Source organism: Notamacropus eugenii, chromosome 2 (assembly GCF_028372415.1).
Source record: "Notamacropus eugenii isolate mMacEug1 chromosome 2, mMacEug1.pri_v2, whole genome shotgun sequence".
Classification (NCBI taxonomy): Eukaryota; Metazoa; Chordata; class Mammalia; order Diprotodontia; family Macropodidae; genus Notamacropus; species Notamacropus eugenii.
The window spans coordinates 527,371,701-527,399,651 of record NC_092873.1 but is presented as its reverse complement, the minus strand read 5'-3'; the positions used below and the strand labels follow the sequence as shown (position 1 = coordinate 527,399,651).

The following is a 27,951-nucleotide window of genomic DNA, read 5'->3' as shown; positions in this document are numbered from 1 at the left end:
CATGATATTTTGTAAAATGCATGAAGCCACTGAAAGTTTCTAGTTGCAGCTCCATGATCAGCAGGCTGATCATCATGAATCTGACCTCAGTAGCGTCTCCTGTCAGGTGCCTAACACCAGAGTTAGTAAAAAATTGCCCAGTTCATTTGGCAGGCAACATGGAAGCCAGCACCACCACTAAAGAGGCATGCAGGGGACATTGTGGCCCCGAAGTTAATGCTCGCAGAGCCCCAGGCTAGGTGTTTGCTGGTATATGAGAAGTAACATCTTCCCCTTAATGAAAAATTGAGGTGATTGTTCTCAGAGCTTAGTAAAGAATTTCAGTCATCTGGTTTAAAACATACTTTCCAGCAGGAACCCCTGTCTGTGGAAGAAACAAAAGTATCAATCTAGTCAAAGCAAGACTTTTAGAAACATGAGTCAAGTCCCTCCCTCCCATCCTGCTGAATCATCCCCCAAGATATTGCAAAAACAGAGAGCTTTAATGTAGTTCATTCACTTATTTATTCTGGAGGCAGTGTGATAAAGCAGAAAGAACATGGGATTTGGTCATGGCAATAGCATCCACATCCCAGGGTTGTCGTGAGGATCAGATGAGATATACTTGTAAAGCACAATAGAATGCAGTCATCTTTGTTATTCTCATTACTTCCCAGTACTGCCCCTAGCAGAATGCAAGCTGTTTAAGGAAATAGACTCATCTTTTGGCCTCGTTATTAGTGTCTAGCACAGAATCCATTCCTCCAATGGGACCTGTGATCTCATCCACTTGGCTATTCTCTCTAGTGATGCAGATGGCGACCCTGATCTGCTTCCTCCCAGACATTTGCCCCAGTAAGTCTGCTCAAAGTCCTGGAGAGCATTCTCACTTTCTTCTGCCATTCCAGGGGTACCAGGGAAGGACCTCTGGCCATCGCCATGAGACTGGCCCATCTTCTCTTTGTATCATACAAAGGTCTCACTTTGGAGCTCACTGCTGGTTATGTGTTACAGCCTGCCTGCACTCATGTGTGTCTTTCCATGGCTCAGGGTACGATACTACTGTTTAATATTTTGGAGATCGTTACAGTAAAGTATTTTGATCCAGGATCCGAGAATTATACAGCAGGCACTTAATGTATTTTTAAAATCAAATTGAATTAGGTACAGCCCCAAACTGTGCATTGGTATCTTTACTGAAACATGTCACTCAAAAGCCTACTTTTAATACATAGAGGCTTTTTGTCATTCGAGATAAACGGCATAGACAGTTGCTAGAGCAAATAGAGATGTGTTTCTGAAGACGAAGGACGCAAAAGTGTCATTTGCATCATCCCACAGACATCGGCTCCCAATGTGTAGGCTTTGGTTATTCAGTTGTCCAATGTGGATAATCACAATGAGTTTGTACCTTGGGATCATGAGGTCTTTCACCCGGGCCTTAACAACCTAGAAGCAAACACACAATCGCTGATCCCCTAGCAAGTTTGCCAAGCTCAGGCTCTTCCTGACACCGAATCAACATAACTTCAGCATCATTGCTGTAGGTGGGATGACAAATTGTAGAGATGTTAGTCATGTTCACCCCAATTCCTGACTTGGATGTAGCCCTTTGAGGCTTCCATACAACTTTATATATATGAATTCATGTGAGTCTTTTGAAATGCCTTTTAAGGTAAGCACTCACTTCAATGGCCCCCAAATCTATGATTTTATCCCCATTTCCATCCCCAATATAATAAGTTGGTTTTTGACAATTGTGTCTGAAAAATTCATCACACACAAGTTATAAGCGGAATGTAAATAAAAGGTGATTTTGCAGAGAGATCTTAGAAGCTGAGGTGGGGAGGAAGGGAGGTCAACGAAGGCTTCATGACCATTTTTTCTGGGCTCTGAGGGAACTAAGCCTTCTTTCATTTGTAGCCACAGGCAATCTTCTTAACAAAGCTGATTTTCTTCATTCATTTGTGAAATTTTTTTTCCACTAAAATATCATTAAATTTTATAATGAATTTATTATAGAATTTGCCATTATAGCTCATGGTAATCTTGTAATTTAATAATATCTAAGATATTGTCTTCCCAAGACATTGGTGGGAACTCCGTGAGGGGAGGTGTGGCTTCTTGTTCATCTCTGCATCCCCAGATCCCAACCTATGGTACCAGCCCCCCTAACTGTGCCAGTTGATTGGCTAATGACTGATTGTTCATTTCTTAAATACAAATATTGTCTTCTTTAGAAGGCCTTCCTAAGTTACGTGTGCAGTTCAGATATGCCAGTAACCTACCTCAGCTATTGTTTTAGTCATCTGTCTACACAATTCAGGTTCATATTTTTCTTCTTGTAGATAATTAGTTAGTACATCCTTCAAAATATGATTGACAACATCCACGGGGAAACATTTGCTAGGGCCTGGAAGGAGAAACATATTAATATCCAAAGCACATCTTTTTTTCACCATCATTTAAAGAACATTTTGAATATTTTTTTCTCTTCCATATAGTCATCAAAAGATTCATAAAGTGTGACTAGCAGTGAGGACCTTGAGCTTTTGGGAAAGACTACCTCAAGGAGAGGACTCATTTGCTTCCAAAAATCCAAGTTTTTGACTTGGCAGTGTATGTGTCACATTGAGGGGAGGGGAGGAGGAAGACCTAAGCATGCTCTCATGTTTAAGCAACCAATCACTGACAACACATCCTGGGTAACAGGATCCATTTGGGCAGCACAGAAACAACTGTAAACATGGAGCCAGCTCAGGGTCATGGTGGGCAAAGTGCTGGCATGGGAGTCAGGAAGCCCTACCATTTCTCTGCGCCTCAGCTTCCTCATCTACTCAAGGGGTATTTAGTAGCAAAGTTAAATAAGTAGTAAGTAGCAGAGTCAAGTCACTCCACATTCAGTGCTCTTTCCCACCATACCAAGATCCCTTCAGCTCTCAAATCCAGGGACCTAGGACATTTTTTTTAATTTTTTGTTTTTTTATTATTATTTATTTTTAACACAGTTTATAACAGATAAAGCAATTCGAACTTTTGGTCAGGTGATACTTCTTTGTAAAGCATTTACAATATGGACCACAAAAGAATTCTTTTTAAACATTAACCAACTGAGACACAAATAATATTCATGTTGCTAACTTCACAAGCTCTTGACCTAATTGTCTTCACAGTATTGCTAAGAATTAAAGGACCCTAACTTATTGTTTTTGGTCTAAAGTCCTATGCCTAATAGCTTAATTTTAGACAACCTCGGATGTTCCCCTACCAATAATCTATAATTGAATAGATCTGGTATTAAGCTTACAAACCTTTTAACTATAGAAAATTGCCACCAATACTCAGGACATTGCAGGGATACAATATCTCCCGAACTTCATGTCAGTTCCAGGCAGCATTAGATTATCCACTTGCATTCAGTCAGGCTTACAGTCCGCCAGGTGTCAGTGGGGAAACTGAATCAGGAGAATCCCACCTCAGCCCATGCTGAACAGCTGCTCTCCCACCCTTCCCTTGAGATTACCTATTCAGTTCCTACTAGCATCTCATCGGCTTACTGGCATCATGTATTGGAGGCTCAGATCGCCTTTCTTGCTACCCATACCTGGAGTTAGACTTGGAAGAACAGTCACTTAATAGTCCTATAGCATCTAAAAATGGCAAGTTCCAATAACCAGGTTTCAAATATGATTATAGTTTCACTTTGGCTAAGGAAAATTTTTTGAGGCAGGTCTTAAGTGGCTTACGTGTCGTTCTATACATCTTCTAGTTTCTGATTAAATGGCAATCATAAAATCTAATTTACCATTAAAACCTTGACTTTTCCATCAATGCCAAATTTTACCCGAGGTTACCTTCCTCCAGGGAATTTAGACTGAAATTCTTTTCTCCAAACTAAAGATGTCATTGATTTATTCTCAGTAGTTAATTCAGTCTATTGTTTTAATACTAATTGCTTTTACCTCACTTTGTAACATGTCCAATTTTTCTCCCCATCACTTCCCTCCCCCCTCTTCCTAATACCTTGCATTCTGATTACTCCTTCCCTCAATGTGCCCTCCCCTCCATCACACCCCACCCCTCTCCTATCTGCATCTTCTCTCCTTTCTTGCAGGGCAAGATAAATTTCCATACCCCTATCCCTGTAGTTCTTATTTCCTGATTATATGCAACAAAAATTCTCAACATTCGTTTCTAATACTTTGAATTCCAACTTCTCTCCCTCCCCCCTCCCTCCCCAGCCCCACTGAGAAGGCAAACAATTCATTAGAGACTAAATATGTGTTGTTTCACAAAAGACTCCCATAATAATCATGTTGTGTAATACTAATTATATTGCCCTCTGACCTACCCTATTCCCCTTATTTTCCCCCTACAATTGACCTTGTCCCTTCTTGAAAGTGTTTATTTCTAGTGACTCCCTTCTCCCATTTGCCCTCCCTTCTAACATTTCCCTTGCTCCACTTCTCGCCTACTCTCCTACTTTCCTGTGGTGTATATAAATTTTCATAACAAATTTAGTGAGCATGAGATTCCCTCCTTCAACTACATGTAAGGAGAGTAGCTTTATTTTTCCCCCTCTCCCCTTCTCCCTTATCTCTTCTATTGAATAAGATTTTTCTTATCTCTTTTATGAGTTATAGCCTGCCCCGTTCCATTACTCCCTTTCTCTTCCCAGAATTTTCCTCCTTCACCCCTTAATTTTTATTTTATTTTATTTTGCGTGTGGATATCATCTCTTCTGATATAACACACCCTGTACTCTCTATCTATCTATGCGTATGTGTGTGTGTGTATACAATCTCTCCAATCTCTGCTGAGAAAAGATTCAAGAGTTAAAAATATTTTCTTTCCATGTAGTAATGTAAACAGTTCAGCTTTAGAGAGTCTTTTGTGATTTTTCTTTTCTGTTTACCTTTTCATGCTTCTCTTGATTCTTGCCTTGGGAAGTCAAATTTTTAAATATAGATCTGGTCTTTTCCTCAACATGAATTCTTGAAAGTCGTCTATATTACTGAATGACCATTTTTCCCCTTGAAGTATTATATTCAGATTTGCTGGGTAGACCTGGGACATTCTGATACAGGAGATCTGGTCCTTATCATTTGCCTAAGTAATATTGTCCCTGGTAGGCATATGAAATACTTGTCCTGTTTCACAAGTGGTCTTTACTGGAAAATGGGACTATAGTGAATTTGATGGGTCTTATGCAAGTCCTATGGAGTGTGAGTGTGCGGAAAGAAGTAGCTGTCCTATCGGGCATATGGATATTGCACAATGAACACATTTTTTTTGGAGAGAACCTTGTAACCCACATTTTGGGGAAACCTTAAACGTGAGCTCTACCTAGCTTAGTTTTAGAAGTTTTATTCTAAAGGCAGAGCCAGAGACCTTTGCTGCGATCAGCTCCAAACTTCTAAGCTGGATCTGAGTTCCCATGAGCTTAGCGGCCCTTGCCGAGGGCCCTTAACTGGAGAGAAGCAATAGAATTGCTCTTGTCATCCTATGTATTTTTATATGTATTTTATTTTATACATTCAAATGTTTAAATATATTGATTGATTTAATACAGTTATAAAATGTATTGAACATATACAAAATGTAAAACATTTAAAATGTATACAATAAAATACACTGATTGTGTTTAAATATATGAAATAAAATGTATTTAAATACGTTTATATTTTTATGCCATCACTGACACCTTTTTGAGGACCTGTGCCCAATATGAATAAATAGGAATTTCTTGGGAAAAAAATGTAGTTTATTTATATATGTATCTTGTTTTGTACATTTAAAAGCATTATTCAGGGAAAGCATTCTTAGGTTTCATCAGACTGCTAAAGATGGACCTTTACTCTAATGTTCTATCCACTTTTGAATCCTGGCATTTAATAAATGCTCATTGACTGATCAGTTCCCTACTATGTGGCCACAAATCTTCCTTTCCCATCTAGGATCCTATGGACATAACAGAAATTCTTTAAACAGAGAACTTGTATTTATGTGATGCCAACACAAATTGCTGGATAGCAAACAATTCCCTTTAATAATTGGTCTCAGTTTTCCCTTACATAACAAACACCTAATCAGATTGGTTTTCTTTCCATCGAATAGGCCAGCTGTGTCCACATCATGTGGATGGAGCACTAGCTCCATCTGTTTAGCAGAAGCAAAGAAGCACGTAGAAAATGCAAACAGAGATGTGTTTAAGTGGAAATACAAGATCCGATTTGGCAACAAAAAGATGGCTGGTCAAACACTAAAAAAAATCAGCTTGGCAGAACTTCGCTGCTCTCATAAAAGGATTAATTCAGGACAGATTTCCTCTAAAAGGCTATGAAGGAAGGAAATGAATGTTGACATTTCTAATGTTGTTTATCTCATGCAGTTTAACTCCACAGACAGACTTCTCAAACGGATAAGAGATCTCTTTGACTTGTCTTTTATTTCTTTTTTTTAAGAGAAAGAACTAACTCAGACACACATTCTAAAAGAGAAATTTGATTTTTTTGGCTGATTTTGTAATTTATTAAGTGATCGACACCAAACCTTACTACAGCCAAACTAACTTGTTTTGTAACCATCTACACTGAAATTAATTCCAAAGCCCAAGTTTTGACTTACTCCTCCTGGGTCCTTGGCAAGAACCATTCTTTCTCTGGGTGTTCTTTTTCTTGGGGAGCAGTGAAATCAGATTTCAAAACTTCTACAGTGGGCTCCAAAAAATGGATGCCCTCTAGGATCATGGAGAGGGAAAAGGTGCTCATTTGTGGCCAGTTTGTATGTAATGGGATCTGGGACTATTCTTGATGAAAAGGTCCTTGTACAGTATCTTCCAGGCCCACTTTGGATTATTTCACATCCTTCCCAAGGGTAATTAGTACTAGGTAACAGTGACATTTCAAAATAAAAGTTAAGTTCAAATAAATAAAAGAAGTTCCCAAGTTAGGGATCCAAATAGGGAGGGGGAAGACGGTGAAGCATACCTAGCTGATACGTGTTTTCCATCTGAATTGCAGGGCGGGAAGCATCATCATGGTGGCTGGGCTCATCAACATAGGACACAGTACTTACTGAGCTAAGAACAAGAATACAAGAGAGTTTCTTTTATTATCCTTACAGAAGAAAGCATCTCCAAATGTACCAAAGTTTCCACTTTTGCTAAAAAAGTTCTAAGCAAGAATAGTTCGTGTTTCCATCTGCTCTAGGACTTTCCCCACCCAAACTCAAATATGACCTGCAAGGATTCATTCCATCTGCCATAAAATGAATAGGATCACAAGGCCTTCTCTAGGCATTGTTTTCCTTTATTAGAGTTTGGGCTCCTTGACAATACCAATGTCTATTTATGAGCCCAGTGCCCAGCGTGGTTCTCTGCCCATGGTGAGTCTTGGATAAATCCTTTTCTATTCCATCTGTATAATGCTCCACCATTTACTACAAAAAAGATAACAGTAAAAGATGCCATCAGACAAATGTCTGGTGGAAAAAGAAGATCGTCTGGTCATGCAGTAACTGCTGAACAGCCCAGGAGCTTCACTGATGTAATTAAATGGTAGGAGACTGAGGGAGGTCCCTTGCTTATTGGGGGGAACTCCCTGTCGTGAATGCATGCAAAGACCCAAATGAGAGTTGCCCAGAGTGGGCATGCAAGAGTGACTTGTCATTGACATCACTGGAGGGTACATCCACACTGATGAACATTGCATTATTTGAGTATTTTTATCATTTACAAAGCAAAAGAATTCATAGATGTAAAGTGATTCTTCAAAAGGCATTAAAGGTGCTTAGAGCAGAGATCATCAACAGTATTAGGACATAGAACTGGAGGTCCATGAGAGTCCAGAACCATCACCTGGAGAACAGTGGAGGAATTAAAGTTATTACAATAAATCCTTTACAAAAAACTCTTTGGTGCTGAAAGAGGAGTCAGAAACACCCACAATGAGAAACCACAATTCAATCTAAATCAATGAACACCCAAGACCTTTTTCACCATTGAGAAAGGCTATTTGGTTGGGCAACTGAGGCAATATGAGCACACCCAGGTGGGGACCTGGGAGGGGAGATCCAAGGATGGAGGCACTGAGTGGGTTTCCCAAGCCCCGCCCCAGTTCAGGTAAGCCTCAACGGACACGGCTTCATGGCAGCCTCCAAATGGGTCCCACTGACCCTGCTCCACCTGTGAGGGAAGCTAGAGTGTCACTTCAAAGAGGGGAGAGAGAATAGAGTGGGAGTGAGTGGAAAAAGGGCTTTTCAAGGTTGGTGAAGTCTGAGTTTTCATTAAACAGGAGGTAGGGATGATTGTTCTCTGTTATACTCATGGGCATTGGTCCTTCAGGAATGCAAAGGACTTGCTTGCTCTTTATAATTTTAGTATTGAATAAACTGACTTTGAATGAACTCTTTAAAAATATTAGTTATACACACATACACACACAAATTTAGCATTATCTATGCTCTATTGCATTTTGAGTTATTTTGTTAAACATTTTCCAATTACATTTTAATTCGGTTCAGTTCACATTGAAGACTCTATACCACACCATTAAAAAGTGTATATGACAAAAGCAGATTAAATGGAACAAAAATTAAAGTATCTGTAAGTATATTCCTCCAAGAACAAGAATCAAGACTTATAGTCACGTTTGTAAAAAAAAATTAATTAGATTTGGTAATCTGAGTTGATACTAGCATCCATCAAAGGAGTTCTTAACTACTTCAGCTTTTTCTGTTGAAAATATTTCACAAATTGATTTGAACTTGAAGAAATTAATGTTAAATGAATGATTCCACTCAATCTAGTCAACATTTTGTTGATGAATTAAATCAGGGTATTTTAAATAGCTTATTAGAGCTTGTCTAAGTTCTGTGTAGTGATCTTTTAAAAAATTATTTGATTTTCAGTTCCCAGAACCAAACAAGCATTTCCATAATACAGTACAATAAAAAGGATGGTTGCACATAAACGGAATATCTGCCATGTACATGTACATGTACATGTGTATATATGTATCTACCTATACATATCAATACACACAATTAATCCAATTAATCCATTGACAATCAGCAAGTATGTATTAAGCACCTGTCACAGACTGTGCTAGGCACCAGAAATAAAAGGAAAAAGGCAAAACAGCACCTGCCTTAAAGGGACTTACATATGCACATTTATATCTCCACATAAACATATAAATACAGAATACCCATGTAAATAACAACCTAATATAGACATATAATATAACCACAGAACACACATATATGCTTTTATATCCACACCTATCCACAAATATACAACACAATGCATTGTGATACACATATGCATGCACATTCATATATAACATTTAAATCCATATATACATGTATATATAAATGTTATATGTATTTCTGTGCAATAAGATACAGTGGAAAAGCACACTAGACTTGGAGAGGTCCTAGATTTTAATACTGTCCTTTTAATTACTACTGGTATGATCTTGGGCAAGTGATCTAATTTCCCTGGGTGTCAGTTTCTCTTCTTGTAAAATGAGGGGGGAGGTGCTCTATGGTCTATGAGGTCACTTCCAGAGCCATCTGTGTGATCCTTCAGTGTACACGGATGGAATTATGGGTCTAGGTACTGAAAAATTATTCTTTATGTTCCTGATGTTTGGACCCCAAGGCAGGTATGTGTGTGTGTGTATTAATAAATATTTATTTATCAATGCACAACTAACAAAAATAAAATATTAGTCATGGCTACTTAAAGAGAAAGAAGGCAGCAATGTGGAAAGGTGGGGCTTCAGTGATGTATTAGAAGTCTCAGACTTTGGCTTCAAACCCCAGCCCTCCTACTTAGTATCCATCTTTGGGGAAGCAGATTCATCTCTTTCAGCTTTAGCTTATTATCTGTAAAAAGAGAGGACTAGCCTCAGTGATCTATAACATGTCTTTCAGCTCCCAAGTTATCAACCTATAGGTTCATCTTTTGACTCTGCCAACTTTGAACTGAAAAATCTCGTTCAATCCTGCTACCCTCTCTGGGCCTCAATTTTTTTATTTGTAAAGACATGAGATTTGATGAGCTCTAGAGTCCTTCTGGCTCTAAGTGAGGCACCTATCTCCTGGGACAGTTCCTTCGACTTGGGGACAGCTATAATTGTAAAGGAGCCTTCCAGGGTCCCTCAGCTCTTGCCAACCCCTCTAAGGCTACCATCTCTTCTGTATGGATCATGTATTTACTGATTTATCTGCATGCTTGAACCTCCACTGTACACTCCTTGAGGGAAGGGGCTGTTGTGGCTTTCTCTTCGCATCTCCAGATCTATATCTATTCTTTTTTTAAAAAAATAAATGTAATTGAATCTAATAACAAGGAAAACAGCAACAATTATAACAATAACAACAATCTATAAAATCTAGGTCAGAACAAAGATTCTCTCTTCTTTAGTTTTATTTATTTTTTTGTTGTGGACTAAACACCAAATCAAATGAGCATTTCTACGTACGAAATAAAACAGGAAAAGAAGACTGTAAGAAACTGTAAATCTCTATTATATGTAGCTTGATTTTCCTTTTAAATATGTAATGATTTCAAAAAGCACCTTTCAAAACTATCCAGTTTGTCTGTATTTCCTCCTGACCTCCCTTCTGTTCTCTTCTATGCATTTTATTTATTTTAAATTTCTTTATTTAACTTTTAACATTCATTTCCACAAAATTTTGGGTTCCAAATTTTCTCCCCATTTCTCCCCTCCCCCCACCCCAAAATGCTGAGCATTCTAATTGCCACTATCACCAATCTGCCCTCTCTTCTAACATCCCTCCCTTCCCTTATCCCCATCTTCTCTTTTGTCCTGTAGGGCAAGATAACTTTCTATACCCCATTACCTATATTTCTTATTTCCTAGTAGCAAGAACAGTACTCGACAGTTGTTCCTAAAACTTTGAGTTCCAACTTCTCTTCTTCCCTCCCTCCCCACCCATTCCCTTTGGGAAGGCAAACAATTCAATACAGGCCATATCTGTGTAATTTTGCAAATGACTTCCATAATAGTCGTGTTGTGTAAGACTAACTATATTTCCCTCCATCCTATCCTGCCCCCCATTGCTTCTATTCTCTCTTTTGATTCTGTCCCTCCCCAAGAGTGTTGACCTCAAATTGCTCCCTCCTCCCACTGCCCTCCCTTCCATCCTCCCCCCCGCCACCCTGCTTATCCCCTTCTCCCCCACTTTCCTGTATTGTAAGATAGGTTTTCATACCAAAATGAGTGTGCATTTTATTACTTCCTTTAGTCCAATGTGATGAGATTAAGATTCATGTTTTTTCTCTCACTTCCCCCCTTTTTCCCTCCACTGAAAAGTCTTTTGCTTGCCTCTTTTATGAGAGATAATTTGCCCCATTCCATTTCTCCTTTTCTCCTCCCAATATATTTCTCTCTCACCGCTTAGTTTCATAATTTTGAGATATGATCCCATCCTATTCAATTCACCCTGTGCTCTCTGTCTCTCTCTCTATGTGTGTGTCAGTGTGTGTGTATGTGTGTGTGTGTGTGTAATACCACCAACTACCCAGATACTGAAAAGTTTCAAGAGTTACAATTATTGTCTTTCCATGTAGGAATGTAAACAGTTCAACTTTAATAAAGTCCCTTATGACTTCTCTTTGCTGTTTACCTTTTCATGCTTCTCTTCATTCTTGTGTTTGAAAGTCAAATTTTCTTTTCAGCTCTGGTCTTTTCATCAAGAAAGCTTGAAAGTCCTTGATTTCATTGAAAGACCAGTTTTTCCCCTGAAGTATTATACTCAGTTTTGCTGGGTAGGTGATTTTTGGTTTTAGTCCTACTTCCTTTGACTTCTGGAATATCCTATTCCATGCCCTTCGATCCCTTAATGCAGAAGCTGCTAGATCTTGTGTCATCCTGATTGTATTTCCACAATACTTGAATTGTTTCTTTCTAGCTGCTTGCAATATTTTCTCCTTGACCTGGGAACTCTGGAATTTGGCCACAGTGTTCCTAGGAGTTTCTCTTTTTGGGTCTCTTTCAGGCAGTGATCAGTGGATTCCTTGAATACTTATTTTGCCCTCTGGTTCTAGAATCTCAGGGCAGTTTTCCTTGATAATTTCATGAAAGATGATGTCTAAGCTCTTTTTTTGATCATGGCTTTCAGGTAGGCCCATAATTTTTAAATTGTCTCTCCTGGATCTATTTTCCAGGTCAGTTGTTTTTCCAATGAGATATCTCAAATTATCTTCCATTTTTTTCATTCTTTTGGTTTTGTTTTATGATTTCTTGGTTTCTCATAAAGTCATTAGCCTCCATCTGTTCCATTCTAATTTTGAAAGAACTATTTTCTTCAGTGAGCTTTTGAACCTCCTTTTCCATTTGGCTAATTCTGCTTTTGAAAGCATTCTTCTCCTCATTGGCTTTTTGAACCTCTTTTGCCAATTGAGTTAGCCTATTTTTCAAGGTGTTATTTTCTTCAACATTTTTTTGGGTCTCCTTTAGCAAGGTGTTGACCTGCTTTTCATGCTTTTATTGCATCTCTCTCATTTCTCTTCCCAGTTTTTCCTCCACCTCTCTAACGATTTTCAAAATCCTTTTTGAGCTCTTCCATGGCCTGAGCCCATTGAATATTTATTTTGGATATTTGGGATACAGAAGCCTTGAATTCTATGTCTTTCCCTGATGGTAAGCATTGTTCTTCCTTATCAGAAAGGATGGGAGGAGATATCTGTTCACCAAGAAAGTAACCTTCTTTGGTCTTATTTTTTTTCCCTTTTCTGGGCATTTTTCCAGCCAGTTACTTGACTTCTGAGTGTCCTCTCCACACCCACCTCGCCTGCAGATCCGCTCAGCTAGCGCTTAGGGGCTGAGATTCAAATGCTGCTTCCCAGCCTCAGGGCTTTCGGCAGGGGCAGAGTTGCTATTCAGTGTGAGATTAAGTTCAGGTGCTCAGGTAGGGGCAGGGCTGCCTCACGGGGCTCAGTTCCCTCAGGGGGTTTATGTGGAGCCCTTCAACAATGGATCCACGCTCCTGCCTGCTTTGGGAGCCCTTGTCTGCTGCTGCCTCCACTGCTGCCTCCCGAGGGGGCCTGAGTTATGGGGACACCCTGCTCCCCTTTCGGGGAGCTGAAAAGACCCTCTCACTGACCTTTGGTACCTGCGGGTGGAGGGACCTGCATGGCCACTGGAGATTCTGTCCCTGAAGCCTGCTCGGATCTGCTCCCCTCAGGTGCCCTGCGGCCAACGCAGGGCTGGGCTCTGCTCCGGGTCTGGTATTTGAGGGACCTTTGGTGTCGGTTTTTCAGGTCTCTCTGGAACAGAAATCTCCTCCACTGCATAGTTCTGTGGCTTCTGCTGCTCCAGAATTTGTTGGGAGTTCTTCTTTACAGGTATTTTATGGGCTGTGGGTTCGGAGCTAGCATATGTGTATCTTTCTACTCTGCCATCTTGGCTCCTCTCCCTATATCTATTCTTAGTAGAGGCAGCGAATTAGGAAGACTCGTGTTCAAATCCTGCCTCAGATGCTTACTAACTGTGTGATTCTGGGCAAATTCCTTATCCTTGAGCTTCAGTTTCCTCATCTGTAAAACGGGGATAATTAACATCCTACCTACCACCCAGGGTTGTTGTGGAGATCAAGTAAGGTAATATATGTAAAATGATTTGCCAAATTTAAAACAAGATATAGAAATGTTGGATATTATCACACCAGTTGAAGTATCGGGTAAAACAGGTAGAGTGCCTTCCTGGGAGTCTTCTTCTCCACAAAATGCCGTTGAATGGCTCTTTTAAGATGGCCCTTGAAGACTTTGGGCAGGGGTTACAGCTACCAGAGAGAGATGCTGCCACCCAGTGGACTCACTTTCTAAAGTCATCCCAACTCCTCAGGGAAAGTGATAGCTTGTCATCCGGGGGGATAGCCAGGTACTCTAAGTGCTTTGTTCTAAGACAAGGTAAGAAGGTTTTGGATTTCTTTTTTTTAAAATCTTGCCAACAAAGAAATTTCTGGTCTATTAATTATAATTCTGTTGAGGAACAAATCCATCCCTTCCTCTAAGTTCAATGGAATGCTCAAGTAATGCTTCCTGATTTCATCCCAAACATAAGTGCTCCCCTCCCTAAAAAATTTATATTTATTTCATATTTACTCCCTTTATATTTATTTTGCACACACTTATATTAGAATTTAAGATCTTTGAATATGAGCATTATTTCTTTCTTTATATTTGTACCACCAGCACCTAGTTCAGCACCTGGCTCATTGGATGAGATTAACAAATGCCAATTAATTGATTGATTGATTAGATGATTGATTTGAGTTAATCCAGAAGAATCAGTCCAAGGAAGGACTTCTAAGGGAACTTTACTCTGGTTTTCATGGCAAGGTGAACCCCTAGCCCTGGGCTCCCTTTATTCCCAAACCCCCATTGAAAACTGGATAAGGAGGAAGTGGGCCTTAGCAAAAAAATAATTTCAACAACATATAAGTTCCAAGAGGCAGCATGAATTTTGTGAGTAGAGCACTAGACCTAGTGTCACTAAGACATGGGTTCAAATCTCACCTCTAACACTTAACTGGTGTTAAGGGTGACCCTGGGCAAATCATTTCACCCCTTAGTGCTCCTGGAAACTCCCCAAAACAGCTGAGCTTCTGATCTGTTTTGCTGAAGGAGTTTCCCTGCCAGTGAGTTCCCTACAATGAAGAAATCACAGATCCAGCTAACAAATATGGACTATGTCCTTCTCAAGACTCAAAAGAGGTTCAAAGCACAAAATGTGTGTCAAGTGCTTTGAAAATTAAAAGGTCATAGAAATGTCCATTGTCTTTATGTCACTGTTATAGCTCCCTCCACACAAGGCATCTACAGGTCTTAGGGAGATTTTAGAAAATCTTAAGTAATAGACTTAATAGAATCCCAGTAAAACCAGGTGTAAATTATTTTCTCCCTATCTCGGTTCAAAGCCTTCATACCCTCTCCATCAGCAAAGTGTTAGGTGTGCCTGGCCATTCTCTCTGAGGTCCAATTTCTTCTTCCCTGAGGGGTTAAGGTTGACAGCTAGCATGTGATCAGAGGCAGAACTTAAACCAGGCTTTTCTGGATTCAAAGGGCAATACTCCATTCCCCATTCTCTACTGCCTCTCAATGTAATATTAATTATTCTGATCAGACAAATGTGAATGACTAACAGTAAAACAGGTTGGGTTTGTACAGGAGAAAAAAACAACACAGGTAGTTACCAGGGCCCAGGTTAATGGAAAGAACTCTGACATTAGAGTCATGCTACCTCAGTATAAATCTCACCTCTGATACTTGATACTTGTGTTACCTGGTCCCAGTCTCTTCACCTCCCTTGGATTCAGTTAGGCTAAATTGTCTCTAAATTCCCTTACATTCTAAGTCAGGGTAGTCAAGTCCAAAGCATTTATTTATTACCTATAAGGCATTGCATACAAGATATACAGGGTATCTCAAAAGATGGTGCGTTTGAAAAACCTTAAAGCTTAAAATTACATCAAGACTTTGGGGATGGCCTGTATGTGCAGGGTAAATTGGAAATCATTCCAGAGAGTGATGATACTATGATTCTAATTCCATGAAAACCAACTGATATATCCCAAGACTTGACTGACCCCTAAGGAATCTGCTTCCTCCGTCATTCAGCTGCTGGGCTGGGAGTTGGCAGAGTGTGGAAGGGGCAGCTTTGAGGAACCATGCTTATTTTTGCTAGTTATCCTTCTGGTCTCAACTGACTGTCTATGTTTACAGTCATTCACCTGTAGCCTAATCTTGTGGTAAACTCAGAGTTGGCAAGCTCAGCAGACATTCTCTGCTTGCGGATCTTGGGTTACTCTAGGAAGGTAACTTAACCTCTGTGTTTCAGATTTCATTCAAGACTATGCCAATACCATGGACAGTTCCTGCAGTGTGGAATCTAAGACCCAAGGTTGGCCAAATATTGAACTCTCATCTCCTGCTTCTCTTTTTAGAGTGGGGAATGGGTAAACCTGGTTAGCAGCAGCAGCAGCAATATAACATTTTCATGTTATTGACCACAGCAACTCTGAGAGGTAGTCATTATTGTCCTCACCTCAATAACAGATGAGGAAACTGAGGCACTTTAAGGTGGTGACTTTCCCACTGTCACCTAGCTAAAAATGATAGAGAGGCGTGCAAATGTAGGTCCTTTGACTCTTAAGTCTTCTATGTTTTTCTCCTTATGCTGCCTCTCATTTTTAAAATAATCAGATTGCAATAAAATATACTTCATGCTGAAAATGCACTAAACCTAAATGTATTCCTTTGTTTCTGAAGGCACTTGGGGCTCTATACTCTGACAATGAATTATTTCTGTAAATATCAGTTACATCAGTTGTATTGTTGTCAAGGAAAGTAATTTGGAGATAGAGATGCTATTGGATGACAACAACCCTATGGGATATTCTAGAGGCTATTTTCTTTGGTAATCATTTTATCAGACTTTTTACTTGTCGTTTGTCTATCTTATAAGATCAGAAGGCAATTCATACCCCTCTGCTACAAATTGTAGGTATAGGAGCCTTTTGGTTACCTGGATTTTATGTAAAAGGATACTTAGTGCTTTCCATTCCTAGTTAGGGACCTTTTTTCTCTTCTTCCTATGCTAGAGATGTCAAACATACAACACTGGGGTCTGCAGCTCTCCTGAGAACAGACAGCTTAGCAATATTGAACAAAATAAAGAAAAACACAATAGAATGTAGATAATGCTATTATGTCATTTTCTAAGTCAATATGTGACCAGTAGAGATGGGTGGGGAGGTATCTTTCTATTTGGGTTCCACTCCACTGATCTCTGCTACCTCCCTGCCAAAATGATTTTCCTAAAGTTCACTTCCAACCATGTAATTCCTATACTTAATAAGCTTCTGTGGCTCATCAGTTTAGCACCTCACAACTTAACTCCCACCTTTTATTAAATATTGCTTTCATAGCACTCCATATTAATACCATCTTTTAATATTTAGCATGCTCTACCTATAGAAGGAAACATGTGATCAGCACTCTAACCTTGTTGATCTAATACTGGAAATGGAGCAGAGACTTGGTTACTCACTCTTTGGCCCGGCTGTGGATCTCCTTCATTTTGATATCTGGGGTGCTCACTGATGGCATGCTGCCTGTTTTCTTCAGTAACCTAGAAGCCTTGTCTTTGGTAACCTCAGTCATCTTGATCAGAACCTACAGAAAGAAATGTCTAACACAGTAGAAAGGAAATATGGAAACAGGTGGGTTTTAGCGTTGATAGTAATGATAACTGATATTCCTATAGTGCTGGAATACATTCTCTCATTTGGTTTTTGCAACAGCCTGGGGTGAGAGTGTGTGTGCTGGAGAGAACCTGGTGTTACTATCACCTCATTTTACAGAAGGGGAAACTGAGGCTGAGAGAGGTTAAGTGACTAGCTGTTAAGTGTCTGAGGTCAGAGAGTAGTCCATTAGCATCCATGTCATTTCTTTACTCAATAGACATCAGTGATTCTTTAGTGCTTCCAGGATAAAATAGAAACTCTGCTTAGTTTTTAAAGCACTTCATAGTCTGGCCCCAAATTATCTTTCTAGTCTCATCATATATCATCTCCCTTCCTGTTCTCTAGGATCTAGACAAATCTCTCTGTTCTTTATACACAACACTCTCTCTTTTCTCTGTGCCTTTGCCCTGGCACTCTCTCTCTCTCTCTCTCTCTCTCTCTCTCTCTCTCTCTCTCTCTCTCTTACTCTCTGTCTCTTTCTCCCCACCACCCCAAATGCACTTCTTCCTCCCCCTCAGCTTCTACAATCCCTCTCTTCCTTCCAACTAAGCTTGAACACTACATGAGCCCTTCCTGATGCCCTCCCCAACAAATGTTAGTGTGCTCCCTCCTCCTTCTATTGAATTACCTTGCATTCCTTCCATTTATATTTATTCTGCACTTACTTATATAAATACTTCTTATGTCTTCCACTGGCATATGCTTCCTGTAAGTACGGATTGTTTCATTCTTTGTACTTGAATCCCCAGAGGCTGGAACATAGTAGGGGCTTAATAAATGTTTGTTAATTGATTTATCTGTAGATCAGATTTACAAACTACAGAATCTGAAAGTTGGAAATTACTTCAGAGGTCAAATCCAACTTTCATCTGAGCCAGAATCCCCCTGCCCCTTTTCTAACATCTCTGAAAAGTAACCATCAGTTCTCCGTTGGAACATTCTGACTCCTCCTCAGAGAGCTTCCATTTGAGGAAGAACACACACTGTCATGCTCACTTCAAACCTGGCTCAACCTGATCGCCTGGACCACTCCCCCACCTCTGGCCCCTACTTCCTTCTCTTTGGCTTTTTAAATCCCTTGTTTGTTTGATTTCCCCCATTCAGAATGTAGATTTTTTTGAGGACAGGGATTGTCTTTCTTTTTCTTTTTCTTTTTTGCTTGTATTTGCATTACCAGAATTTAGTGCAGTGCTTGACTCACAGTAAATACTTAATCAACTCTCTCTTTCCCTGAATATTTCTGTCTCTCTATCTCTTTCTCTCCATCTCTATTTCTCTTTCTCTTCTCCCCTCTCTCCAGTGAGAGGAAACCTGTTGCCCTCCAAGGCAGCCCATCCTGCTTTTAGATAGTCCTAATTGTTAGTATATCTCCCTTCCCACAACTCATAGAGCCTAATCTGTTGCTCTCCGTCTTCCACCTACTGCTCCTGGTGCTGCTTCTGACTCTGTCCTTGGGAGATGGGATGACGAAGTCTGAGTCCTCTTCCAAATGACATAGCTTCGAGTACTTGAAGATAGCCACAATCTTCTCTTCCTCTGGATGGTTGTTTGGTTGTTTTAGTCCTGACTCTTCCTGACCCCATTTGGAGTTTTCTTGGCAAAGATATTGGAGTGGTTGGCCATGTTCTCTGGCTCATTCTGCAGATCCCTAACTCTTCGAGTTTATTCTGGAATGGCATGGACTTGAGGTCCCTCATCACTCTGGTCTCCCTTTTCTGGATACTCTCCAGTTTAGATTACTATTTGAAGATATTTTCAATTACTTCATCATAATAGGAAAAAACATTTCTCAGAAGGAAAATGGACATTTATGAAAATGTTTAAATAGGACTTAAGAAGCAAAGTAGCTTCTAAATTTAAGAGCTTGAAGAGACCTTGGAGATGGTTCCTTATTTTGCAAAGAAGGAAAAGGAGACCCAGAGAGGAAAAGCAACTTGGTTGACCACATTATTTCTTTTTTTTTCTTTTTTTCCTTTTACAATTTATTTATTTTTAGCTTTCATCAGACATTTCCACAAGATTTTGAGCTCCAAATTTTCTCCCCATCTCTCCCCTCCCTCATCCCAAGACAGTGGGCATTCTTGTTACCTCTCCCCCCAATCTGTCATCCCTTCTATCACAACCCTCCCTTCTCTTATTCCCATCCCTTCTATTTTCTTGTAGGGCATTGCCTGTTTACCCCATTGACTGTATACGTTATTTTCCCATTGCCCGTATATCTTATCTCCTAGTTGCATGTAAAAAGAATTTTTAACATTTATTTTTTAAAACTTTGAGTTCCAGCCAGTCTAACTTCCTCCCTCCCCACCCAACCCCACAGACAAGGCAAGCAACTCAATACAGGTTATACATGTGTAGTTATGCAAAACACTTCCATAAGAGTCATATTGTGAAAGATTATATTTCCCTCCATCCTATTCTATTTATTTATCTATTTATTCAATTTATTCTATTCTCTTCTCTCTTTTGACCCTGTCCCTTTTCAAAAGTATTACTTCTAATTACCCACTCCTTCCATCTGCCCTCCCTTCTATCATCCCCTCACCCCTCCTTGCTCCCTTTCCCCTCTACTTTCCTGTAGTGTAAGATAGAACTTCATACCAAATTGAGTGTGCATATTATTCCCTCCTTAAGCCAAATGCAATGAGAGTAAGATTCATTCTTTCCCTCTCACCTCCCTCCTCTTCTCCTCCATTGAAAAAAATTTTTTTGCCTCTTTTATTGAGATCATTTGCCTCATTCTATTTCTCTCTTTCTCCTGTCAATATATTTCTCTCTCACCCCTGAATTTTATTTTTTAGATATCATCCCTACATATTCAATTCACCCTGAGCCTTCTGTCTATATGTATATAATCCCTCCAACTACCCAAATATTGAAAAAAAGTCTAAAGAGTAACAAATATCTTTCCATGTAGCAATACAAACAGTTCAATTTTAATAAGTTCCTTAAGATTTCGCTTTCCTATTTACCTTTTCATGCTTCTCTTGATTCTTGTGTTTGAAAGTCAAATTTTCTATTCAGCTCTGGTCATTTCAATAAGAATTCTTGAAAGTCCTCTATTCATTAAGTGACCTTCTCTGAAATATTATACTCAGTTTTGCTAGGTAGCTGATTCTTGGCTTTAATTCTATCTCCCTTTGATTCTTTAAAGTAGAAGTTGCTAGATCTTGTGTTATCCTGATTATATATTTCCATAATACTTGAATTGTTTCATTCTGGCTGCTTGAAATATTTTCTCCTTGACCTGGGAGCTCTGGAATTTGGCTATAATATTCCTAGGAGTTTTCCTCTTGGGATCTCTTTCAGGAGGCAATCAGTGGATTCTTTCAATATCTATTATACCCTCTGGTTCTAGAATATCAGGGCAGTTGTCCTTGATAATCTCTTGAAAGATTATGTCTAGTCTCTTTCTTTGATCATTGCTTTCAGGTAGTCTAATAATTTTTAAATTGTCTGTCCTGGATCTATTTTCCACGTCAGTTGTTTTTCCAATTAGATATTTCACATTTTATGATATTTTTTCTTTCCTTTGGCTTTGTTTTATAATTTCTTGATTTTTCATAAAGTCATTAGCTTCTGTCTGCTCCATTCTAATCTTTAAGGAATTATTTTCTTCAATGAGCTTTTGGATCTCCTTTTCCATGAGGTCAATTCTGTTTTTTATGGCATTCTTGTCCTCATTGGCTTTTTGGATCTTTTTTTCCATTTGGGTTAGTCTATTTTATAAAGTGTTATTTTCTTCAGCATTTTTTGGCTCTCCTTTAGCAAGCATTTTTCATGATTTTCTTGCACCACTCATTTCTCTTTCCAGTTTGTGTTCTACTTCTCTTACTTGATTTTCAAAATCCTTTTAGAGCTCTTCCATGACCTGAGACCAATTCATATTTTTCTTTGAGGTTTTGGATGGAAGAACTTTGACTTTGTTGTCTTCTGATTGAATACTTTGGTCTTCCTTGTAACCAAAGTAAGATTCTATAGGCTGATTCTTTTTCCAGTTTTTGCTCATTCTCTCAGCGATTTACTTGAGTTTTGAGCTCTTTGTCAAGGCAATTCTGTGCTTCCAGTGGGGGAGAAAGGTGTACTGTTAACCTCTCAATCCCCCCTCCCCCCCAATCTGTGGACTTAGAGATTCAGAAACAGTCGCTGTTCTACCACTGCCCCTGCTCCTGCTGTGGCTGCCATGGGCTCCTTCTCAGAGTGCTTCTCCATCCCCTCCACAGTCCTGAGTCTACTCTACTCTCTCACACTGGGCTTGCTGGTTTTTTCCACTGACCTTCCGAATTGTCCTTGGAATTTTGGGGTTATGAAGTCTGGAAACTGACACAGATGCCTGAGATTCTGTCTACCCAACACCTGCTCATATCCCATCTCTCTGTGCTGATGTGGTCCATGCTGTACTGTGCTCTGCTCCCAGCACGGTGAGATAGACACTTCCTGGCCACCTTCCAGACTGTCTTGGGCTAGAGACTTGTCTTACTCCATCATTCTGTGGGTTCTGCAGCTCCAGAATTTGTTTAGAGTCATTTTTACAGGTATTTGACTGGGTTTGTGAGGAGAGTGCTAGCAAGTGCATGCTGTTACTCTGCCATCTTAGCTCCACCTGACCACATTATTTCTTAATGGAAGAGTCAGGATTAAAACCTAGATCTTGGGACTCTAAATTTTGTACTCTTTCCATTTTCTCACATAGAATGAGGGAAAAAATGAGAAAGTCTCTGTTAAGTTCTTACTACATTCCAGGCACTGAGCAAACTTTATACATGAGGTTTCCTCAGATGTTCTTCCTTAGAGGTAGCCCAAAGCAGTGGTCAAAAAGTCTGAGTTCAAGTTCTGACTAAATTATTTATTTGCTGTGTGACCTTTGACTATTTACCTGAACTTGTGGCCATAAGCAGGATGATCTCCCTGACACTCTGTAAAATGAGGTTAATATTGTTTTGACTATACCACAGATTTGTTTTAAGAAAAGTGCTTTTTTAACTAAAAAAGCTTGAACAATATGAGTGATTATTTTTAAAAATGGAGTTATTCTGGCTGTATCAAATTTAAAATATTTTTAAAGTTAAAAATAGAATTGGTTCCTCTCAACTCCTCTCAGCTATGATATAAAGAGGTAAAGATGCTAAGTTTCTGTTAAGTAGCTTTGTAGCTAATTATAACAGTGAATATTCATATAGTGCTTTACATTCATCTTTCTAGGCCTCAGTTTCCTCATCTGTAAAATGAGAGAGCTTGACTAAATGACCTCTCAGGTTCCCTCTAGCTATAAATCTTTGATCTCATGATTTTATCTGATCCTTATAACTATCCATTGAGGTAGTTAGTACAAATATTAATATCCCAGCTTTAGAGTGTCTGAACAGCTGAGGCAGAGGTTAAGTGATCTATTCAAGGATACATAGCTAAGATGTAGCAAAGACAAAATCTGAACTCAAGGCTTCTGACTATTGTTCTAGAACTCACTCAATTTCTGAATGGAAGAGTGCATAGTAAAGCTTGTGACTTCTATCTTTTGAGGTCTCCAGAAACCCCAAGATGTGCCTGGGAAAAAAGAAGAGTTGGACACTGGTTCCTATTCAATTTCCTCTTTTTGTTCTCTTTTTGGATCCTCAGTGATGGTGGAGGGCTCTACTTGAGAGGAGGGGATTGCTCTACTTAGCCTGTTTCTTGGGATTCCAGCGTCCAGACATATAACTAAGGGAAGACCATTAAGTCCCTTTTCCAGAGCACTGGAGGATGAAAATATTTTTTATGATTTTAAAAGATTATACCATTTAAAATTTTGCTATATGTTGACAACATATTTGCTTCTTTACTAATGTAGAAACAATTGAATTTAGCACCTATTTAACAAGAATAATTAACTAAAATAGGAAGCTCCCAGATGGCGGGAATCATTAATAAGACCCTGTGTATCAACCGCTTTAGTAACTAACTCCGTCCCCCTTAACTGAACTTGTCTTCATTATGCCTTGTATATTTTCACATAATGAACTGCGAAATGGATTTGAGGTGCTTGGGGGCGTCTTGCTTTGGTGAGCAAAAAGGGCTAGTGAACGCTTCTATGAAGGTTCATTCAGCCCCATTCCCAGTTCTTGCAGCCAGGTGCACCTGTTAGCTGGGAAATCCTAGAACACCTAGATCTTAGGTGCCCCCTGTAGGGAAAGGGGAGGCATGAATCCCCTCCAACTGATTACGATTACTACCATCTTTTGTAGCCTTATAGCAAATCACATTATATACTATATATCTCATTAATGGAGTCAGGTGAATTTCGAAGCACATTCTCATAGAATCTCAGGAATGGAAGGGATCTCAATAGCTATCCAGTTTAAGTATGTATGAGAACAATTCCCATCAAAGCACTATTGATGAGTTGTCACCCAGCTTTTCCAGGAAGACGTCTAATGAGTGGGGAGGCCATGATCCTAAGTAAGCTTGGTCTTTGAAGCCTTCTTATGGTAGAAAAGCTTTTCCTGACTTTAAACCGAAATTTGTTTCTGAGGTCTTTCTACTTATTCTGCCCTCTGGAATCAAGTCTCTTCCTTTCTCCACAGGAGAATCCTTCAGGGCCTTGTAGAGGTTTATTATGAGAGCCCCATATTTTCTATTTTCACATAGAAGTACCCTCAATTCTTTTGATTAGTCTTTGTAACACACGATTTTGAGATACTTCATGATCCAAGTTGCCTTTCTCTAGACACCTTCCAGTTTATCAATGTCTCTTTCCCAAAACATGGTACCCAGGATTATACATGGTCCTTACTAGTATATAGAGAGGGAAAGGACCTCAGAGATGATCAAATCTCATCATCTCCTTTCCCCACTACTTTTGTATGTAAGCAACTAGGTGGTACAGTGAAGAGAGTACTGGACTGGGAATTCAGAAAGATCTGTCTTCAGATGCTAGCCAGATGACTCTGGATAAGTCACTTAACCTCTGTCTGTCTCAGTTTCCTCCTCTGTAAAATGAGGATAATAATAGCACCTGCCTGCCAGGGTTGTTTTGATGATCAAATTAAATATTTGTAAAGGTTTTTGTAAATCTTAATGCCCTATGTAAATATTAACTATTATTTTTACAGATGTGGAGAGTAAGACCCAGGGAAATCATATGACTTTTAGGACTCTCTCCACTAGATAGGATTCTATTTAGCAACTCCCTCATTTTATATTTGAGGATCAGAAATGTGAAATCCAATGTCACATAAGTCATAAGTGTCAGAGCTGGGATTTCAATTCAGGTGCTCAGACACCAAATGCAGTTTTCTTACTAATATACTATATGATCTTTCTGAACGATCAAGTCTTCAGACATTTTGGGTGGTTCAGATAGTATGTCCATTCTGCTCGTCCCACTCACCCCAAAGTTCTACAGCTATCTTTAAACTCAGTGGTCTTTTAGACTCCTTATGCTTGGTGATACAAAGAGAAAATAATCAATCAATCATAGGTGCATATAGTTAGAGCCAGAAGGGAAGTGTAGAAATTGAACTGAACCCCATCGTTTTTACAGATGAGAAATTAGAACTTTATAAGGGAGGCAGCTAGGTGGTGAAGTCAGGAAGACCAGTTCAAATTGATTCTCAGATGCTTCCTAGTTGTGTGACCCTGGGCAAGTCACTTCACCCTATTTACCTCAGTTTCCTCATCTGTATAAGGAGCTGGAGGAGGAAATGGCAAACCATCCCAGGATCTTTGCCAAGAAAACCCCAAAAGGAGTCGGGAAGAGTCGAGTAGGAAAGAAAAACGATTGAATAACAACAATGAATGCTAGTTATTGTTAAGGGGTCTGTCCAGGGTTCTCAGCCTCCAGCCTGAAGGTGGGACCTGCCCGGCTCTGCCAGGGTCAGACTGCATCCCAGGGGTGCCCGGCAGTGTTTCAGGTCATTGCAGTTCAGTTTCTCTGCTTTCTGCTAGGGCAGACTGTCTCCACTGAGGCAGACTGAGGGCAGAGGGGCTGGGGTCAGTGCTCTTCGTTTCTGAAGGTGGGGAGCATGAGGGGGTCAGAGCTGGAGAGATCGATATAAGAATCTAAGGGCCATAGGTGCTCCCCTCTACCTCAACCGCGCCCCTCCATGCTGCTTGTGCGCTTTACCCTCTTCCATTTTCCCACTCTGCCTCGTCCCCCATTGCTGGTTTGGGAAAAACACTCACTCATTCTCTGCCAGGCAAGGCACGCAATGCATCCCGTTCAGCGCAGTAGCGCCTAATGCAACGCCAGATTCCAAGGGTCGCGGGTGCGGAGTTCTGCCCGGCACTGCAGGGCAGTGTTCCAGCTTGGGGCACCCCAGACAGCCGGCAAGCTGGGCAGCGGACGTTCCGGGCTCCCCAGATCCTCCCGAGGCGGGCACAGCAAGAGCAGTGCCTAGCCGCGGTTCAGCGTCTCCAGGGATACGAGTCCAAACAAGGGGGCTGTAACCCGCCTTTGGACCCGCCCGCTACAGTCAGGTGGTCCGCCCTGGGGGCCGCCCCCTGCCCCTATCCCCCCGCACAGCCTCTCCGGGTCCTGGGGCACCCTGGACGTAGCCCAGGGTCAGGTGTGGGCAATGCCTTCTGTCTTGGGAGGGTTGCCTGGAAAGCTCTTCCCCTAGCACTAACCCTAACCCTAACCCAACCCTCCTCCCCCCAAAACGGTGGCATGTCCAGGGATAAACAGAACAGAGGGCAAAGCCATCAGTCCCCTCAAATATTCAGAGATTTGCAGTCAGCCGGCCTGGATCCAAATCCTACCTGTGCCGGTGGACTTTGAACAAGCGACCAGACCACTGTCTAATCATAAACATACTTCAGTCAGTCAATCTACATTAAGTGCTAAGAAAGGCAAAAGACAGTCCCTGCTCTCAAGAAGTTCCTACACACACATCCATGGGCCTTCAACATCCAGGCAGGTTTTCCTAGAGAGACAGCACCAAGATCAAGGATGATTTCTTGCAGAAGATGGGACTTTAACTGAGGCCCAAAGGAAGCCAGGAAAGCCAGGAAGAGGAAGAATTTCAGGCAGGGGGAAAATGTTAGGATGCTGGCAGATGGAATGCAGAGTGCAAGGAGGACAGTGTAAGGAATAAGAAGACTGTAAAAATGGGAAGAGGCCATGTGACAAATAGCTTTAAAAGCCAGACAGAGGATTTTCTATTTGATCTTGGAGGTATTAAGGACCACTGGAATTCATTGAATGAGGGTGATCCGGACAGTTGTCTCCTAGGAAGATTACTTTGACAACTGAGAGGAGAATGAACTTGAGTGGGGAGAGAGCCTAGACTGGGGAACCCAGCAGCAGAAGCAGCGATTGCAATAGTCCTATGATACCCTGGTCATGCCCCAGGGTGGTGGCAGCATCAGAGAGAAGAGGGCTTATGGGAGAAATATTGGGAAGGTAGAAGCAGGGTCACATTTTATATTCTTGGGTTCCGAAGTCACTGCAGACAGGGACTACAACAATGATGTTAAAAGATATCTGCTCCTTCTTGGAAGGAAAGTTTTGGCAAATCTGGACAGCAGACTAAAAAGCAAATCACCTTGCCAACAAAGGGCCACATATCAAAGCTATGGGTTTTCCAGTAGCAATGTATGACTGGGAGAGTTGGGCTATAATGAAAGCTGAGTGCTTCAGAATTGATGTTTTTGAATTGTGGGGTGGGAGAAGACTATTGAGAGTCCCTTAGACATCAAGGAGATCAAATCAGTAAATACTTAAATGAATTCAGACCATTTATTGAAAGGTCAAATACTGAAACTGAAGCTTAACTACTTTGGCCACATAATGAAAAGATGGGACTCACTGAAAAGACCCCGATGTTGGGAAAATTGAAGGCAAGAAGAGAAAGGAACAGCCGAGGATGCGATAGATAGATGGTGCCATGGAAGCAACGAACATGAGCTTGGACAGACTTTGAGTGATAGAGGAGCATAGAAGGGCTTGGTGTACTATGGTCCCTGGGGTCATGAAGGGTTAGACATGCCTGAACAACCACAAAATATAAAGGTAGAGACTACGGCACTTGATGACTGTTTAGATATAGTGGGATGACACCTCTGCTAGAGCCTGGGTGACCCGAATATTTACTTTGCATCTGTCATAAGTGCCCACATATGTACTTGTCTCCTCTGTAGAATGTAAACTCTCTGATGGCAGGTTCTATTTCACACAGTGCCTGGCACAGAATGGGTGCTTGATGAAAGCTTGTTGTCTGATCTAGTCTGACAACCTTGTATTATGACATGAGGAAGAGTAAAGATCTTGAGTTTGTCTCCTGAGGCTATGGTTTTGTTTCTTGTGGCAGCCCAGGCTTCTTCTCCTTCATTTGCAAGATGTTGGGGGTGGTACATGAGGGCTGGCTTGATGGAAAGAATGCTCAGTTTGGAACCAGAAGATCCAGACTTGGATACTAGCTTCATGAACTTGGACAAGTTATTTCATTTCTCTAGGCCTCTGTTTTTTCCTTTGCAAAAATGAGGGGCTTGGACACTGGGCCTCTAAGAAGTCCCTTCAAGCTCTAAGTCTGTGGTGCTATAATCTATGAACAAGCAGATTAAATTCCAAAAATCCATTTTTGAATTGGCCTAAAGCAACACACCTATTTAACCTACCACACATTTTACAGATGAGGAAACTGAGGCAAACAGAATTAAGTGACTTTCCCAGGGTCATTCAGCTAGAGTAAGTGTCTGAGATTGAATTTGAACTCA

General features: G+C 40.4%; 1 protein-coding gene across 2 annotated transcripts; it reads right to left on the bottom strand.

The window, feature by feature from the left end:
• Positions 1–526: 526 nt before the first annotated feature.
• DYNLT5 (dynein light chain Tctex-type family member 5) lies at positions 527–25,670 on the bottom strand. Of its 2 annotated transcripts, none has more exons than XM_072649766.1 (5): positions 25,420–25,670; positions 17,064–17,188; positions 6,969–7,060; positions 2,268–2,392; positions 527–1,428 (listed from the first exon to the last, which is right to left on the bottom strand). In XM_072649766.1, the coding sequence occupies exons 2-5, from the start codon at positions 17,174–17,176 to the stop codon at positions 1,225–1,227; spliced, it is 534 nt and encodes a 177-aa protein (XP_072505867.1). In that variant the 5' UTR covers positions 17,177–17,188; positions 25,420–25,670; the 3' UTR covers positions 527–1,224. The 2 variants fall into 2 exon arrangements, with proteins under 2 accessions (XP_072505867.1, XP_072505868.1); XM_072649767.1 differs by having other exon boundaries at positions 17,064–17,204; positions 25,420–25,513.
• Between the last annotated feature and the right edge of the window lie 2,281 nt (positions 25,671–27,951).

Bases quoted from the DNA above. Each gene is read 5' to 3' on its own strand.
- DYNLT5 (XM_072649766.1), bottom strand. From the start codon at position 17,176: ATGACTGAGGTTACCAAAGACAAGGCTTCTAGGTTACTGAAGAAAACA. The intron at 7,061-17,063 runs GTGAGTAACCAA...TCTTGTTCTTAG, and splicing joins ATCCACAGCCGGGCCAAAGA to CTCAGTAAGTACTGTGTCCT. The intron at 2,393-6,968 runs GTATGCTTCACC...TTCTCCTTCCAG, and splicing joins GGAAAACACGTATCAGCTAG to GCCCTAGCAAATGTTTCCCC.